This window comes from Neopsephotus bourkii, unplaced genomic scaffold, assembly GCF_033783945.1.
Source record: "Neopsephotus bourkii isolate Nb327-2 ecotype Australia unplaced genomic scaffold, CSIRO-AGI_Nbou_v1 NB_873, whole genome shotgun sequence".
Classification (NCBI taxonomy): domain Eukaryota; kingdom Metazoa; phylum Chordata; class Aves; order Psittaciformes; family Psittacidae; genus Neopsephotus; species Neopsephotus bourkii.
The window spans coordinates 3,454,710-3,472,702 of NW_026901367.1; the positions used below are offsets into that span (position 1 = coordinate 3,454,710).

At 49.2% G+C, this 17,993-nt stretch overlaps 1 protein-coding gene across 5 annotated transcripts in view; it reads right to left on the bottom strand.

Annotated features, from left to right (window-relative positions):
* The window catches only part of CFAP61 (cilia and flagella associated protein 61), a 107,714-nt gene that overhangs the window by 49,067 nt on the left and 40,654 nt on the right, over nt 1-17,993 (bottom strand). For all 5 annotated transcript variants that reach the window (XM_061356925.1, XM_061356926.1, XM_061356924.1 and 2 more), the window contains one exon: nt 4,633-4,760. In XM_061356925.1, the coding sequence (XP_061212909.1) occupies nt 4,633-4,760 (128 nt within the window). The remainder of the gene's footprint in view (nt 1-4,632; nt 4,761-17,993) is intronic.

Here is a 17,993-nt window from a genome sequence, read left to right on the forward strand (position 1 = left end):
GGGCACTGTGAGCACTGGGAGCACTGGGAGCACTGTGGGCACTGTGAGCAGTGCCAGTGCTATGAACACTGTGAGCACTGCCAGCGCTGTGGGCACTGTGGGCACTGTGAGCACTGTGAGCACTGCCAGTGCTGTGAGCACTGCAGGCACTGTGAGCAGTGTGAGCACTGCAGGCACTGTGAGCAGTGTGAGCACTGCCAGCGCTGTGAGCACTGTGAGCAGTGTGAGCACTGTCAGCACTGCCAGCGCTGTGAGCACTGTGAGCAGTGTGAACACTGTCAGCGCTGTGGGCACTGTGAGCAGTGTGAGCAGTGTGAGCACTGTCATCACTGCCAGCGCTGTGAGCACTGTGAGCACTGTCAGCGCTGTGAGCACGCTGTGCCCTCAGCCATGCAGAGCCAGGGTCACGGCTGGGTCTAACCAGGTCTCTGGCCTAATTCTGGCCTAAGGCTGTGGCCATGGCCAGCACTCTTACAGTGTCAAAGAAATAAGCACATCCAACCCAGCGCCCGGCCCTGCCCTCCTGGGGCACCAGCATTCAGCACTGAGGTTACCATAAAGCATCTCAGTACTGGGGCATATGAGAAGATCAAAAAGCAGCTGGGCTGTAGCTTACCTTCCCCATAGGATATACACAATGGGAAACACTGGTGTAACTGAGCACTGTGCAACTGGGTATCCCCAGCTGTAGCTGTTCACAGGTTTTCAAATACCTTGTCAGCTGCAGTGGACGTTTCTCCTGCTGAACCCCACCTCCAAGAACTGGTATTTGCAGAACTCGGAACTGAGCTCGCTTCTCCTCTCCTGACACTCAGAGGTATTAAGAGTCTGTACTCACAAAACACATTTTACACTTACAAGTCCCTTCCAGATCCAAGTGTCACTGAACACTTGCAGGTTGAGTATTTAAACCAGCTTCTTCATGTGTAAGTTTAGTAGAGGCACACTCCAGCTCAGTGGGGATGACAACAACAACAAAAAAAAAGCTTAGTTTCTTAAAAACTTCTTTAGTCTTAAATTCAGACTCCTTTTCAGGGTCTCCATCCATGACAATGCGTCAGTGTCAGTGGCTTGTAGCACTGCAAGTGGAGGGGCACGCACGTATTTACCAGAATGGCTGATAAAACTCTTCCTTCTAGTTTGTTTTCTTCTCTGTTTTTTTTCCCCCAAGGACCAAGTCCCTGAAGGGAAACTAAAACCGAGGATAACTTGTGTTTTAGCTCAAGCTCTCTTCGGAGTTTCTCTGGCTTGACTCACTGGAGCTGAAGGCTCTCCCCACAAAGCCCACGACAAAGGGAGGGAGGCCAGAGCCTGCCGAGGAGGGCAGGGAACAATAGGGGCCGGGTGTTGCTGGGCTGAGCAGCGTTCTCACGAGGGGGATTGGTCCAGTGGCTGCTTCTCCTTCAGCACTGGACATCCCGCAGGGTTTGCACCTCTTAACAAGGGGGCTGATGCGCTGCAGGTCCTGCAAGCCATGTCTCAGGGCTGGCTCTGTGCAAGGGGAAGGAGGTAACTGCACTGCCAGGAGGAGCCCCAGCAGGACCTGCGGCACTCACAGCTCCTTCCTGCCTGTCACACTCACTGCAGGGCAGCTGATGCTGAAGCAACTGATGGTGCAGCTCCTCCACAGCGCCTGGGCTCTGCTGCCAGCTCTGCTGCAGCCCCTCATGTGCTGGAGGAGCCGTTCTGTCACCTGTGCCCACAGGCAGCCCTGTGAGGCTGGGAAGCCGGGCTCTGCCTGCACTGCTCCCCTGCTTCCCGAGTAAAACATCCCTGAGCCTGCAGGAAAGCAGCACCAGGGCTGGAAACACGTCTGCATGTGATTACACTCTGAGAGCAGGAATCAGCAGGAGAGATGTGTCTGAATGGTGAAACATGAATAATGAGATCACCTCTGCTGACCTAGCGATGGATTAAGCACAACGGATTCGATTCTCCAGGGCTCAGAGCACCCCAAGCATCAGGAAGCAGCGTTCCTGCTAGTAGGTCATTCCATACACTCGTCCAGCATTTCCACACTGCCCTTTGAAACAACAGGCACCAGTTTGGGTGCGCTATTGCTCTGACCTCTGTGACAACCTGTTTCCAGAAACTCCAGCAGCAAGGCAGTGAGCCGCATGGGAAGATCGAAACAGCATTGAGATAGTTTACAGCACGTACAGAACCCCAGCCTGGTTTGTGCTGAAGGGACCTTAAAGCTCCTCCAGCTCCAACCCCTGCCACGGGCAGGGACCCCTTCCACTGGAGCAGCTTGCTCCAAGCCCCTGTGTCCAACCTGGCCTTGAGCACTGCCAGAGATGGGGCAGCCACAGCTCCTCTGGTCACCCTGTGCCAGGGTCACCACACACCACACACTCTGCAGCAGGCACTGTCAGGCTCGTGTTCACTGCGGGTGGATAAGCAGAGGTGCCTCTGGCTGCAGGGGACAGGGTGACCCTTCCCAGTGCTGCAGCAGACACGCTGCAGGGCCCTGCCTGGCACTGCGGGAGCAGAGGCTGCTCAGAGGCAATGCTCGGGTTGATCCCTGTTCAATGGAAAATGGATTTCTTCGGCTCAAAAAAGTTGAAAACACTTGTACCATGTAGTTCTAATAATTGTTCTGTTGGTAAGTGAATTACATTGTGCGTTTCCATGGTGACTGAGCATGAAAATAATTAAGTATGAAGAATAATGAGGAGAAAACTACTTCCTCTTTTTCAGGATTAGGGGCTTACAAATTAATTCAATCTGGCTATTTTTAGTGCATGTAACCTCTGCAAACAGTACTAGAAAAATATGAGTAAATTAAACCAAATTGTATTAAAAGGCCTTCACATCGATCAGGAGACTTGATCTGCTGCTGATGTGAAAATTAAAACATCCTCTTTCTGAAGTCCATACATACATGAACATCAATGCTGGGGCATTCTGCACTAAGGGCTGCCTCTCTGCTTCTTGGGGCTGAGAGCAAGGCTCAGGTTCTCCCAAGCAGGAGCACCCCTTGGTGCAGTGCTGCAGACAGGCTCTCATGCCCTGCTCACTGCAGGGACGCAGCTTCTGGCCGACACATTCACAGCATCGATGTGCTTTGGTTTCCCTCACAGTACTTCATGCTGGAAGTGCAGTAATACACCATGGGGTGAGCAACAGGAACATGGCTGATAGCTGTAAAGTGCATTTGTAACTGAGTTTTGAGTGGCACAGGAGGATGAGAGGAAAGGGATTTCATCCCAAGAGGGATGCTCTGCAGGCAGTCAGAACCTAAGGAAAAAGAGCAAGCAGCTGGTATTTTTCCTCCAGCACTATAATAACATCCACAGAGCACTTCAGCTCCTGCTTCTCCTGCCATATTGATATTTTAATTTGTGATGTTATTCGTGGCTGCTGTAGAAATACAAACTCTTGACTCAACCGACAGAAAGAGGCAGAACTGTCAGCTCCCTGCCAGCCCCCCCGGCGGCACCAGCCGCACTGTTGTAACTACAGGATGCACCAGCTGAATGCCACGTCCATCCTGCCAGTCTGTCCAGACATTTCTAGGATGTGTTTCATTTCTGAGGAAAACAACAACTGCACAGAAGGACTGGGATTCTCACATAGAGCCTGACTTCCCCACAGCCCCCACAACAGCTAGGGATGGGTATGGCAGGGAAACGCAGGCAGCCAGAGAGCGGGGAGGGGGCACCTTGTCCTAACTGTGGGAAGTCTGTGAAACAGACTCAGTGCCCTGGGTTCAGCAGTAGCAGTCATTTTGCTCCTTCTTAGTAGCTGGTGCAGTGCTGTGGTTTTGACTCTCAGCCTGGGAACAGCACTGATGACACTCATGAGTGCTATACACAGGACACTCAGACAATGGAAGGTATAAGAAGTCGTGTACATTTATTCCCCTTCTGAACCAGTTCAGGCTGTTCATTTACTCCAGTTTGGAGAAGTCAAGGTCACCACAACAATCTGATTTGCAGTTTTACTGCTCATGAATCCTTTAATGTGTGCTGATGACCTATGCTCTTGGTGGGCCAGACTACTGGCCCAGACTACTGGAGAGCATGTCCTCTGCTAGCCCTTTCCATCACCCCAGGGTCTATAGCAAAAACAGCACAAGGGCCTAAAAGGACAATCCTTGGTTCCTGGGCAACCCCAAACATCAAAAGCCTCGTTGGAATCACAGGTATCAAAAGGTGTCATTGCAGTCAAGAGCAGCACAGTGGGGTTAAAACTCAGCAAGCTTCTGTCATACACTGCACAGCTCTGAAAACACACAACAGGGAAGAGATGGGAGGGATTCAGTCAGTGATCTGTGATCCCACCGAGCACAACTGGCTTTACAGATCAATACTGCTTTGGAGCACATGTGAGGGCCATGGATTTAACCTCCACCTCTCATGTTTCTGTGCAAGAACAACTGTCAAAGAGATCTGATGTATAGGGAAATTCTGCGTGCCTTCACCCTGTGGATCTACTAGCAGCTCTGTCAGCGCTTCCAAGTTCTGGAGCCCACCAGGATGCAACACCTACCTCTGGACATCCTCAGACACTCAGCCTTTTACCAACTAGCACATGGAGACAGACTCAAAGCATGGCTCTGAATGGACGCAGCAAGCCCTTCAACCAAAACGTTAACACATTCTCCTCAATAAAGGAAAGAAAACTCACCAAAAAACAAGCGTTTCCAGAAAAGAGATTCCAACGTCGGACGCACCAACCACCACAATTCTGGTGTTGACAGACACTTTGGGTTCCAGCACCAGCTTTCGATTTGTGTGGTTCAGAGAATAGCCCAGCTGTGAAAAAATACAGAAAACGACACAGAAATGAGTGAAAGGAACCCAGGCAAAGCCTGCTGCGAATCCTTAAACCATGAGCCATGCCTCACCTTGCATTCACACAGAACTCACCATGGCTCACTGACATGACTTACGCTATGGTTTTTCAGCACACAGCACAAGATAAATGGCACTACAGTGCTGAAATATGTGCATGTTTAATAGGTCACAGAAAATTAGCAGAGCTTAATGGTCTGGCTCCTCCTGGAAAAGATGCTATGGAGTCCTTGTAAGAGAGGAGAAACACCGCCTCTGCTGTCATTTACTGCCATTAGCTGACACCTGGGGAGCATGTTTACACAATGTTAAAGCCATTTCTATGCTTTCCAGAGCAGTCTGTACTCTCGCTGCTTTATTCATGGAAACTGCTTTACTTCCAAGGAGGAACGTCCATCTTGGAGTGTCCTCACGTGCTTCATGGAAAGCTCCTCCAAAGTGATAGGAACGTCCATCTTGGAGTGTCCTCACGTGCTTCATGGAAAGCTCTTCCAAAGTGATAGGAACGTCCATCTTGGAGTGTCCTCACGTGCTTCATGGAAAGCTCCTCCAAAGTGATAGGAACGTCCATCTTGGAGTGTCCTCACGTGCTTCATGGAAAGCTCTTCCAAAGTGATAGGAACGTCCATCTTGGAGTGTCTTCACGTGCTTCATGGAAAGCTCTTCCAAAGTGATAGGAACGTCCATCTTGGAGTGTCCTCACGTGCTTCATGGAAAGCTCCTCCAAAGTGATAGGAACGTCCATCTTGGAGTGTCTTCACGTGCTTCATGGAAAGCTCTTCCAAAGTGATAGGAACGTCCATCTTGGAGTGTCTTCACGTGCTTCATGGAAAGCTCCTCCAAAGTGATAGGAACGTCCATCTTGGAGTGTCTTCACGTGCTTCATGGAAAGCTCTTCCAAAGTGATAGGAACGTCCATCTTGGAGTGTCCTCACGTGCTTCATGGAAAGCTCTTCCAAAGTGATAGGAACGTCCATCTTGGAGTGTCCTCACGTGCTTCATGGAAAGCTCCTCCAAAGTGATAGGAACGTCCATCTTGGAGTGTCTTCACGTGCTTCATGGAAAGCTCTTCCAAAGTGATAGGAACGTCCATCTTGGAGTGTCCTCACGTGCTTCATGGAAAGCTCTTCCAAAGTGATAGGAACGTCCATCTTGGAGTGTCCTCACGTGCTTCATGGAAAGCTCTTCCAAAGTGATAGGAACGTCCATCTTGGAGTGTCCTCACGTGCTTCATGGAAAGCTCTTCCAAAGTGATAGGAACGTCCATCTTGGAGTGTCCTCACGTGCTTCATGGAAAGCTCTTCCAAAGTGATAGGAACGTCCATCTTGGAGTGTCTTCACGTGCTTCATGGAAAGCTCTTCCAAAGTGATAGGAACGTCCATCTTGGAGTGTCCTCACGTGCTTCATGGAAAGCTCTTCCAAAGTGATAGGAACGTCCATCTTGGAGTGTCCTCATGTGCTTCATGGAAAGCTCTTCCAAAGTGATAGGATTAACCTTCTCTCTTCCTAAACACAGAGCAGCCAGACCGAAAGGCAGGCGGACACCAAGTTAACGTGTATCTATCTCAACGCACTGAGATCAACACCAGGGCCAAAAATCTGGCTATGAAGTTTTTAATTACCGGCTTCACTTTCTGTTGTTCTTAATGCAGACACTGGCTCAGACAGCCAATTCCTGTATTTGTTTACCTGGTGTCCCTAGGCCTCAGCAGCTAACAGAGGTTCTCACAACAAATACATGAGGGACAAGAGAAAATGTTGCGTTTGGCAATTGTCTCCTGCCCTGAACTGTATTTGATTCTCCAACGTCTGATGACAGGCAGGAAAACACTTCCCACCTTGTAGCACAACGCACTTGGCACGGTGCTGACTGCTTTGGGTTATGCACGCTCCCACTTCACAGGACGCATAATTGCACGTTCAGAAATGCACTGAAGAGACAAGCAAAATGGAGCTGCTTCTGTTATTCGTGAGGCACTTCTCCTACACGGTGCTGCTGTGTCACCGAGGCAGGAAGCACTGCCAGGCTTTGAACAGGTTCTCTTCTAGCAGGTTACAAACAGGAGACAGGGCTAATAAAATTAACTCCTCTAAATTCCTCCTACGAGATTACAGTAGAAATACATTCTCTATGTATTAGTTGTCAGAGTAACTCAATATACACAGAACAACTATTCTATTTTAAAGCTATGGCAATTGCATTGGCCTCCTCAGGAAGCACGCAGCACGGTGGGATCCCCATTGATGCTTCGTGCCCTGTGCTCGCAGCGGTGCAGACCCGCGGCGGGGCTCCCAGCACAGCCTCACTGCGGGAGGCGGAGAGCCGCCCGTCTGACGCAGGGGAGGCTGCGCCGTGCCTTGAGGCAGGCCTGCGGGCGATTACCTCAACCCGTCCCCGCTGAGATGCGGCAGCAGCCATCCCTGCCAAGGTAACGCTATTGCTCCCGGCCGGACGAGCGCCGTGCCGGCCGCCGCGCACCGCAGCGCAACGCTGACACCCGGTGGTGAGCCGGGGCCCTCCCCGCGAAGATTCCAGAAGACCCCTCCGTGTCCAGCCCGCGGAGCCCAACGTGCAGAGCGGAGCGCAGCGCCGGGGGCCCCCGGAGCCCGGCACCGAGCACGGGACCGCTGCGGTGCTGCCTGCATCCTAACCCGCCTTGAACCGGCCTAGGCACCTGCCCCACAGCCAGTGCTGTCCCCACGGCTGAGCTCCGCCTGCAGCGGGGTCCGCTGGCGACCGGGTTTGGCCGTAAATGACAAAGATCCGTGCCGTTCCCACATAGCTGAAACTGGAAACCCTTTTCTGTCTCATGGAGAACATGCATCACTGGAGAGATGTGAAGGAATGGGAAGATCCGACTGCCCCCGCCCCCCAGTAAGGCCTGGACATGTTTTGGGGACACCCTGCGCAGGTCTGCCCCAGGGCCAGCTCCGAGGACTCTGCTTCAGGCGCTGGTCCTGGGGCTGTGAGCCCCAGACGGGAGCTCCAACAGGCGCCTCTGCTGCACAGAGCTGTAGCTCCCTAGCAAAGCCGAGCCAAGCCTTGTGGCAGCACACCATCAGTGATGTGTCTGCTGAAATGCGGCTTTGACCACATTAACAGAAGGTCAGAAGAACATGAGGAGATGGCTGCTTGCAGTGCACCTCATCAACTGAAAGAACTGGACAGGAACGGCAGCAGCTAATGGGATCAGCATCGCAGCACTGAACCTGCAGCAGTGCCAGGTTCAAACACCCCCACTGCAGGCTGTGTGGGGTTTGTTTTCCACATGTACCCCGGTGAGGAAGCACAAAGCAGCGACACCGTTTCTGAGGCAAGAGTTGTGCCTTGTTTATGAAATGGCTTCTGTATCCAGGGTACAAAGGCAGCACATGAGCAGGATCTAACGGTTTTGTTCACCGCACAATGGCCCCAACACCAACAGCTGTCATGCTTCAGAAATCACCTTTCGAACGGCTAAGTACACTAAATGGCCCCAGGGAGTAAGGAATTAGGTGGATTGGTCCCATAATACCACCTTATTTTAGCAAAATGTCAGGACAAATGACTGCATATGTTCCCCGGAGGAGCAATCACAAATCATAATTGATAGGTCAGTCGCCAGCTCTAACTTGTTTATTTCCTACCCAATTCATTAAACAAACCAGCAATCAGTAACTAACGTAAGGCAATAACGCACCAAAGCTGTTGTCAGGAGAGGCGCAAGTACCTCAGGAAAAGGAAGCATGTTCTTTGGTTATCAAAAAGATGTTGTCCCCCCTTCCTGCCCTGGTACCCGACAGCCTTACCATCACCCCCATCCCATCACTTCCTCCTTTCTTCACTAGGCCACAGGGGACAGGTCTCATGTGGACAGTCAGTGCCACCCTTTGGGGTCTTCAGGCTGCACCGCACTAACAGTGATACCCATGTCTCAGGGTACTCCCTGAACACACAGACCCTGTGTGCAAAGCATGTTTGTCACTTGGGATCTCACATGTATCTACACTGATCTCTTACACCATGTGCGGTGTAGGACTGATTTATAGCAATAAAACTCTCACATACATCTACCCTAACTAACCAGTGGGAAAAGATAACATGAAATCATTACTGGTTTTAGCAAATCCATTTGTATGCATTTCTTCCCCTGCACTTTGTACCCATGTAAAGCATCACACTCATAGCACATGCCCATATACACTGCTGTATACATGCCATCTCAGATGGAGATAACCCATCGCTCCTGCTAGTTCTGGTTTAAACATTTGACTCTGGGTTATTTGTGGGATTTCTAACAATAATCATTGGAATTTTCCTACCAGAGGTGTGTTTTATAGCAAACATCACCTTCACTGAAACAGAAAAACTGGAACCTGAATGCCCAATGATGAACAGCCACGTTGGACAGAGGGTTTCAATTCCAACAGAAAAGGAGCAGTGCTATGTTCAGAACTGGATGTTAGTATATGCATCCCATTGAACACCAGCAGTGTGTCAACGAGCTCTTACACTCATTGCTGGGGCTCTTCATGCAGAGACTCCATCACACAGCAGGATTTAGACTTGATTTTATTGCACACTGAGGACTTGGGCCTTACCCAGCTCAACACCCTCAAGTGTTTGCTACATTTAAATACATGAGAGTGGCGCTGGCTTCAGAAGCACTGCTCAGGGTACCACACAGGGAACACGGGACGACTTGCTCCTTACGTACTCAGCATCCTCACAGATCCCTCAATGCTACAGGATGTAACAGGGACCACTCGAGGGACCCTCCCAGCCCTGTCCTGGGTACCCCAAACCTGCAGGACAGGATTTTGGTTTCATTCAGCATTTGCTACTGAGAAACTGAGTGACAGTTACCGCCAGACAGGATCTGCACAGCTTGAACTCTGCTACTGTAAGAACCACCGGACTCACCAGCCCACTCGAGGTTAGTGCTGAGGTCAGCGCTAGTGGCAGGCAAACAAGGAGATGAACAAACAGAGCTATTTTAATTTCAAGCTCCATTTGAATCACAAGGAAAGAAAGAAGAATCGATGTTTACCAGGAGATATGAACAAAAGTTACTGGAAAATGGAAGCTTTTCCAGCCAGCGTTATTGTTTTTCTAAATAGTAGCTACGTTCCAAAGAGTCTCATTAGGAATGTCTGTAAACATGTTTGCAGGAGCTGTTTCCAGCATTCACAGACTTACACAAACACCAAGAACAGAAGGAAGAGGAGAAAGAAACTGTGATGAAGAGTGCAGCCTTCATCATTTTGTCATCTTTGTCAAGATCCCCTCCTTTGGCAACTGCAGCTCTGTCAAACGAGTTTGCACAGATAATACCTTGCCTTTATATCCAGTTTTTTATCCATAGACCTCAAAGGCTGTTGAGAATGAAGTCATTACTACTATACTGATCTTCAATCCTTAGGACTCCCTGTGAAACCAGAGCTTTCCTGTGCCACTCCAGAAGGCAGCACGGGAGAGCAGAGCATGGGCACAGGTATCTAATTTCCCTGCAGAACCACTGTTACCATGGTAAGAAACTGCTCTTTCTTCCTTTTAGCACCAACATTTGGATTCCCAGCCCAAAGAGGGCTGGACAGTTCACACCTGCATAAAGATCTCATGACTTTTGCTGCTCAGCTTACAAGGCCAAATGGCTGAACTCTAAATGGGGTCATTTTCAGAGGTGAGGTCTCCCCATCCCTCAGGGGCAGACAGTGATGTACAGAAGGCACAGGGACCCGCTCAGGCTACAGGCTACATGGCTGGCTCTAGGGTGCTGAGATAAAGAAACCTGCTTTATGGAGACCAATTCGCATCTGTTAAGAAAGTCACTAACAGCAACCCTGGAAAAGGACTGTAACCCATACCTTTACAGCAGACACATGCTAAAGGGTGAAGAGTTCTTTTAACAGCCCGCTAAAACTGCATAAAATTGTTACCTATAAATAACAAAATTATATGTAACAGAAAATAGCAGCAGCATTTCCAGACAATTCTTGCTTCCACAGTGAAACAGAGGACTTCCTTAAGGTTTGATTTTAAGCAAGTCCTGCTTCACCTCCCTGCCCAGCTCCAAAGGAAAACCTCAACATCCCTGAAGAGACTTCACTGGAAAAATCTCTTGGTGCTGGCTCAGGAAGGCTCCCTCTGAGGGCCCCTCCTGAGGGATCACACCACTGCCACAACACTGCACAGCTGCTCCAGTGCCCATATCCAAACAGGGCTGTGGGTGCTCTGCAGAGGGAGAGGACAGAAGCACCCCTGTGCACTGCACCTACTCAGCACACACACTCATGGCAACGGAAGGAGCATTTGCTAAATGGACAGAATTCATTAAATTATCCAAGAGATGTATAAAATTAAAAGCTTTAAAAAATAAACTGTAAAAGCTGTCATTTGGTTTCATACTGGAGATGACGAACAGGAGGTAAGGAAAGCACACTACGAGGGTACAGGGGACAGCGATTTGCAGCTTACTGGAGAGTTGTATTTTAGTGACAGCAGCCCTGCTTCTCCATTTTGTAAGAGGGAAAAATCCGTTTCTGTGGAAAACATATCTATGCCCTCCTTCCAAGCTGCACTTCTGCAACTTCCAAAGTCAATCCAGCCAAACCCTTTGAAAGAGCTTTTGAACGAGCCTGACCTGGTTTTAGGCAGAAATGGCTATTTTAGTTTGCTGCAAATGGCATTAACACCTGCCCAGGACTGACACCCTGCTTTCAAAATAAAGACAGGTCACCCTACTTTTAATTTCACAGAGGCACATAAGTGGTAAACACTGGGAGCATTCCTGTTAATGATACCATCTGGTGCCTCCCATAACTGTGTAATATTGAGCCTTCCAAACAAGATGTAATGGCAGCAACACACAAACCCACTGACATTTACAGTAAGGAAATTTATTACCAGCCAGCAGTTCGGAATGGCTGTGTTTGCATGGCTGCTGGTGCTGTAAAACCATCACCTTTCCCAACCGGGTGGAGGTACAATAAATAATGGATTTTCATCCATGCACATATTACTGAAGCATGAAAAATTCATTGCCCCAACACAACAGCATCTTAAGCAACAGTTACTTCTTTAAAAATTAATCCTACTCTCCTGGTTAAGCACAAACTGCACACACCGAGCCTGTGTTTGTGACACCAACGTGATCACACACAAATGGGAACACAGAGGAATGTACTCATCTTAACTTTGGTCTGTGACTCTTGATACTTAAAAGCAAGGAGCTCCTGCCCATCCTGCCTAGGCTCTCTGCTTAGCATCATTATAATCATTAGCAGAGGCTTAATGATTAAAAAAACCCCAAACCCCCCAAACCTTTCACATTTAAATCATAGCCCAGTTTGGGTTCTAAGGGAGTGTTAAAGGCCCAACCTTCCTACAACAAGCAGGGACACCCACAACAATTTTAGCCCATTCCGGTACATTCCAGTGCTTCAGCTGAGCTGACAGAACTGAGTCACACCAGAGCCTCCTGTTACCACAGGTTTCCCACAGTGTGAATACACTTTACTTGAAGGCAGACAGCTATAAAATACAACAGCACCAAAGGCTTCTCTTCACCACTCAGTCCTTCCGTGCCCTGTCAGCATCCAGGCGGGAGCCCAGCTGGAGAGAGGCACCTCGGAAGCACAGACAGGGATGGGGAACGGGAGCTTCCCAGTGAGCCACGGCTCGGGAAGCTGCGGGGAGCTGCTCTAACACCCATCTGCACTCGAGGGGGGCAGGCACTGCAGAGCAGTGCTTGTACCTGGCCTGCCCTCCCTCTTGAGGTTTCTCTCTGGATGCCTAAGGTGAAAACCTTGCTCCTTCCATTTCTCTCGACCTGGCAGCAGCAGACAGCTCTGCTTGTCCAGAACAGGTTGTTGTTGTACACAGCCTCTCCACCTGTTTTAAAACCTTTTTCCACTCCTGGTTTTATTATCATTTAAGTGAAACTCAGCTCAGATTTTGTACCTGCACTGTCTGGACGAGCTGGGACTCGGTCATGGGTTGCAAATGTCCTTGCCTTTTCCTCTGCTTCCCTCCACAAGGTGTTAACTGTCAGTGCACCAGCTCCCCACAGGCCAGGGTAATGCATTATGCTCACTGTGGGTGGTTGACCCAAAACACTGCAGACCCTGCTCAGTTTGGTCAGTAGGAAGCACTGAGGATGGAGCAGTCAGGTATGTCCCACCTGCACACAGCCCCTCGGGTTCAAGTGAAGGCTTAGGGCAGCTTCTCGTTAGCAGAAGCTACAGGGTGTGAAATGCCTCAAGAGCTTCCTGGGGGAGGCAGGATCACCTGGAGAAGAGTTTCCTGTACAAGCACTCATGTATATCTGGTTTATTTTCCTTATCAAACAAGCTGCCCCAAATGACAGGTGCTGTCAAGCCTGAAAATGATTGAGGTTTTTTGTTTTACCTGGTAGCCCCATTTATTTTCCTTTTAGGAGCCCTGCAAACATACTGGGCATGTTTGATTCTGGGTTTAAAGTCCTGAAGCTTTACATGGACATAAAAAAAGCTCATTTAATAGAGATTAGTCCAGGACAGTATTTCCAATTGCGACTCATTGAGTAGCTTCTGCAATACAAAGAATATGCATGAACATAACTTCAATGGAACAAGTTGTGAGATTGCTCTAAGAACAACCATGTTGATTAAAAACGTGTGAAAGTTTTAGTATTTTCTCTCATTTTAGGTTTGAATAATGATTTTAAAGTGCTTTCAGGCCACAGGCATGAGCCTGGAATCGAGTAAACACACGATACTGGCACTGAAATCTGTGCAGGCAGCAGTGCTTGTATTCCCATTTCTTGACTCTTAAATCAACACTGACCCTTTGCGGTTGAGCTTCCATTTCCCCGCCAGGTTTTCAGCCTTTTCTCATGCTCTGACCCCGAACGGTTCCATGGGATAGTGCAGAACTACACACACACAGTGAACCAGCTCCTTCTAGTGTCTCCTCTTTGCAGCCCCCTTCTGGATGGTGCAGAGGCTGGAGACCGCAGCCCACCCCTGTGCAGAACAGCACCCACCACTGACAGGGGCACAGCGGCCCTCGAGTGCTTGGAGGGAACCGAGGCCATTGAAAGTTTTGCTTGAAACAGTAAAGGAAAAACCTTCTGAAGAAAAAAGCCCAGTGCCATTAGGGTAACTCGTTACACAGGGGGTGAGCAGACTTCACCACTCCAGTGAGAACCCTTCTGTTCCCATAAGCTGTAGAGCAATGCAAGTATGAAGGAGCAGAAGGGTACCACCTCCCACAGCCCATGCCACTGCTCAGAACAGAAGGCAGCATGTTTTCATGCACAGTATTACTCAATTCCATGTGTACAGGGTCTTTTCTCCAGCTTCTGAACAGAATTCATCCTGATGAGGTCCTCTGTGTGGTCAGGTAAAGCAACTTTTGAGGACAATTTCCAGTAGGAGGTTAAAGGCTGTAACACAGCAGTTGCTTTGGAGGGTGTTTTAACTGCAGGACTGCTGAGAAAGCACACTGTCTGCTCACACGGAATGCAGCCCTGGCCCCTGAGGGAGGGCAGGACCTGCTGCTGATGGCCCCAAGTCAGTGTGGGGCAGCTCTCCAGCCACCCTGGCAACACTCAGCTCCTGACCACAGCTGAAGTCAGTGACTTGGGGAACACAGCCCTGGGCTCAGCCTCCTTCACTCACTGCTTCTGACCCCATGTAAGGATTCCCTGTAACACACCTGCACCGTTGCTTGAGAAGCACTAAACTGACTGGGGGGTTGGTTTGGGGTTTTTTCCAGTTAAACCTGTACAGCACTGTATGTGCTTCAGCAATGCCTTAATAACTGTTCTGTCTTCTTCCTATGAGCTACAGCAGAAAAACCTGTTCTGAACTCAGCAATAAAACCTGACAGCTTGAACGCAGCCATGACAAAAACACAAGTAAACCTGGTAGCATGAATAATAATGAAAGGGCAGAAACAGCGAAATAATTCAACAGATGTGTGACATTTTTGTTCTTCACTGTGGATCAGTTATTCTTGTTAATTATATCACCTATTCTTCCCTTTTATTGATAATTACATGAAGCAGATGGATAACAGAATGCTCCCAGATGGTGGCAAAGCAAACAAGTTTATCAATTGTTTATTTATGAAGAAATCATTAAAAATTATTTCATTATCTGTAGTTTTCTACCGCACCCACAATGACATGCACCCCAGGGCCAGCAGCACTTTACAAGTTATTTAGTGTTCTGTTGTAACCAACTGGTTTTTAACGTAACGCGACTGACATGACTGACAGATGTGCAAAACACAGTCATAATCTAATCTGCTTTCACACTGTGGGAATTAAGATTTGGAATCTTTGGATCTTCTGCCAGTTGGCTCTTCAGAGCCAGTTTCTGACTTGGAATACAAACCCGAGAGCTCTCCTCTGGCTTGGAGCAGCTGCAGCAGCGACTGCTGCAGCAGCAGCCGGGGCTCTGCAGGGCTGTCCTCAGCCCCACAGCAGGGCAGCCTGAGCGGGTGCTCCTGCAGGGGCTCAGCATGAGCAGCTCCCAAGCCTCGTGCTTCCCAGGCTACAGCAATCGAGACCGTTGGCATCTGTGCTTTGGGCAGGGCTGTGGGGCAGGCAGCGGGCCTCAGCGCCTCCCCTCCGTGCCTCCTCTGGCAATCCATGCCTGATTTACCCCAATGTCTCCCACAGAGCAATGGGAGGCAGAGTCTGGTGGAACAGACACAAAACCAGCAGCAAAATGTATCTGCCATCTCAAGGAGGGGGTAAAACCACACTGTATCCCTAGTGACTGTCCCAGGAAAGTATGACTATGTTCATTAAGGATGTGAAGCCCTTTAGGAAGTGGAGAGCCACTGCTCCCAGGGCGCCTACAGGAAGAAGGACCTGTGCTTTCTTAGACACCACAAAGCACAGTCCATGCTGCCTGCTAGAAGCAGGAGCGAGCAGGCAGGAATCCATGGCAGGGCAGTGCACAGCTTTCCCCCTTTTTGATTTTTCCAGACACTGCAGTGGAACAGAGATCTGACAGAGGGACACCAAGAACAAGTTATCACAGCCCTGATCTCGGGTGCTCATCTGTCTGTAACAACCCATCCAGACCTGCAGGAAAACCACCTCTCCAGCACAGCCAAGATCCATCTGGACTGGCAACACATGGGAATTAGCTGAGGGCAAAGCAGCTTTTGCTTCTGGCTTTGGAGGAAGGAATCAGGGAAAACAGTCCTTGTGGCTCCTGGCTGAGTTATCTCTACTGGGTCAATATTTATGAGTGAATCTCTTCATGCTCCTGGGCAGGCTGGAATGTACTGAAGAGATACACAAAGTGATGGAGCCCCAGGGCTCCCACTGCACACCCTCTCTGAGATACTAAGCCACTAATGGCCTACAGAGATGTATATGCACAAACGAAGAACCCAAGAACCGTGCTTAGGCAGGGAATGGCTGAGCAGCTCAGCCCCAGGCTCTTCCTGGTGAAAAATGGATTCTGCAGCAAGAATAGGAGAGCAAGCTGGAATGAGAGGAAGGCAGCTGAAAAACCAAGAGATAGAAGCAGATGCTGATGGCCAGATTTCATGGGGCATCTTCTGGGCATCAAAGCAAGAATTTTGCTACTATTATCTCCATCATAAGTGACAGATACTCCAGCAATGGATTAGGACAGGCAATGAAATGAAGACGTGCATTTCTGACATTGGCTTGCATTTACAATGTTTGTATTGTACTTCATGTGAAAGACTCCTGCCACCACTGCAGAGGTGCTTAAAACAAGAGTTATAATAATAACCCATCCTCCCGCTCTCAGGAGCAAAGGGGCCATGGGCTGATGTCTGAAGGAAGGGCTGTCTATACGCCTGGTGAACTCAGTATCTGAAAGCAACGAGGAGAGGTCTCAACTACCTGGAATCCCTGCTTGCCCAAAGCTTTCCAGATCCTGCAGGATGCTGCCCACCTGCTTAAACCCACTGTACCAAAGAGGAGAGCAGTTTTCTCCTTACTGCTGCTCAGGTGCTCACCCCAGACAACTCCCTCCTCCTTCCTGCTCCAGCCTCTTTGCCCTCACTTCTCCCTCTCTTCTCCAAGCTTTCCCTACAACACTGTTTTCCCATTTCCCTGTTACCCCCCTTCCTAGGCTGCTGGCATCTTCTTGGTGACCAACACATCTCACCTCCTCTCACAGTATTTTAAGGGTGACAATTCTCAGCCTCTCCATTTTGCAGTTATCACCTGTAACTCCTCGGTGGGATATTTTGCTCTCTGCAATACAGTCTGTGTCCTTCTGTTGACAGTGTCTGGGCAGGCCTTGTGATCGTTGCAAAATGCGGAAGTATCATTTTGTGCCTACTGAAATTTGCTCATATTAATTTTATGAAATACGCCTCATTTTATTTGCAATTCAGCTGCAGGATTTTGCAGGGAAGTGCAAGATTATCCATGGGGATCAATTTTCCTTTCTGAATTCAGAGTGAGAGAGGGTAAATGCCTTATGCCTGCTACTACCAGAGCTAACAAAACATGCAGGATCTCAAAGCAGCACCAGTTTCTTACTTCTACAAGCACACTCAGTCCCCTGTGGTAGGTTACCTCCCAATTCATAAAGCTTTCCCAACGTATGGTGGCCAAAGGTCAATTCATTCACTCAACAGAGGAGTCAATTTAGCTTTATGTGGTTTCAGATTCTTGGTCCTTCAGAAACGACAGGCAGCAGCAGTGGACTGGCTTTATCCTCAAGTTACCACCTAGGGATCAACCCCAGATGTCAGCTTTGATAGAACACAGTCTGTCAGGAATCTATAATTAATGCTGGCACATATGCATCAACTCTCATGCAGTGGGCAGCCTTCACCTCTCTTCAGCAGAACTTCGTTAGTGAAAATCTCACACATTTTATGAATCAGAAATTGATTAAACTGTCAAGATTTTAGCTGATTATCTCAGTGCCTGCAACTCAGACAGGCTCAGGCTCAGCCTCAGCACAGGGAAGATTTGCAGCTCTCCCCAGCACCGGAAGTCTGATTCCCAGCTCCAGCAAACACGCGCACAGGAGCTCTTCTTGCAAGTGAGCAACAGGTCAGTTTAAAGACAAACCAGGATGTGGTTTAAGGAACAGTGGGGGACAGTTTATCCTGCAGAGAAGAGGGAGGAAGGCGGGGGTGTGCGTGTGTGTGTGTGTGTGTGTGTGTGTGTTGAGGGAAAACTGTTCAACAAAGCCCAACTCACACCAATGGCCTCAGC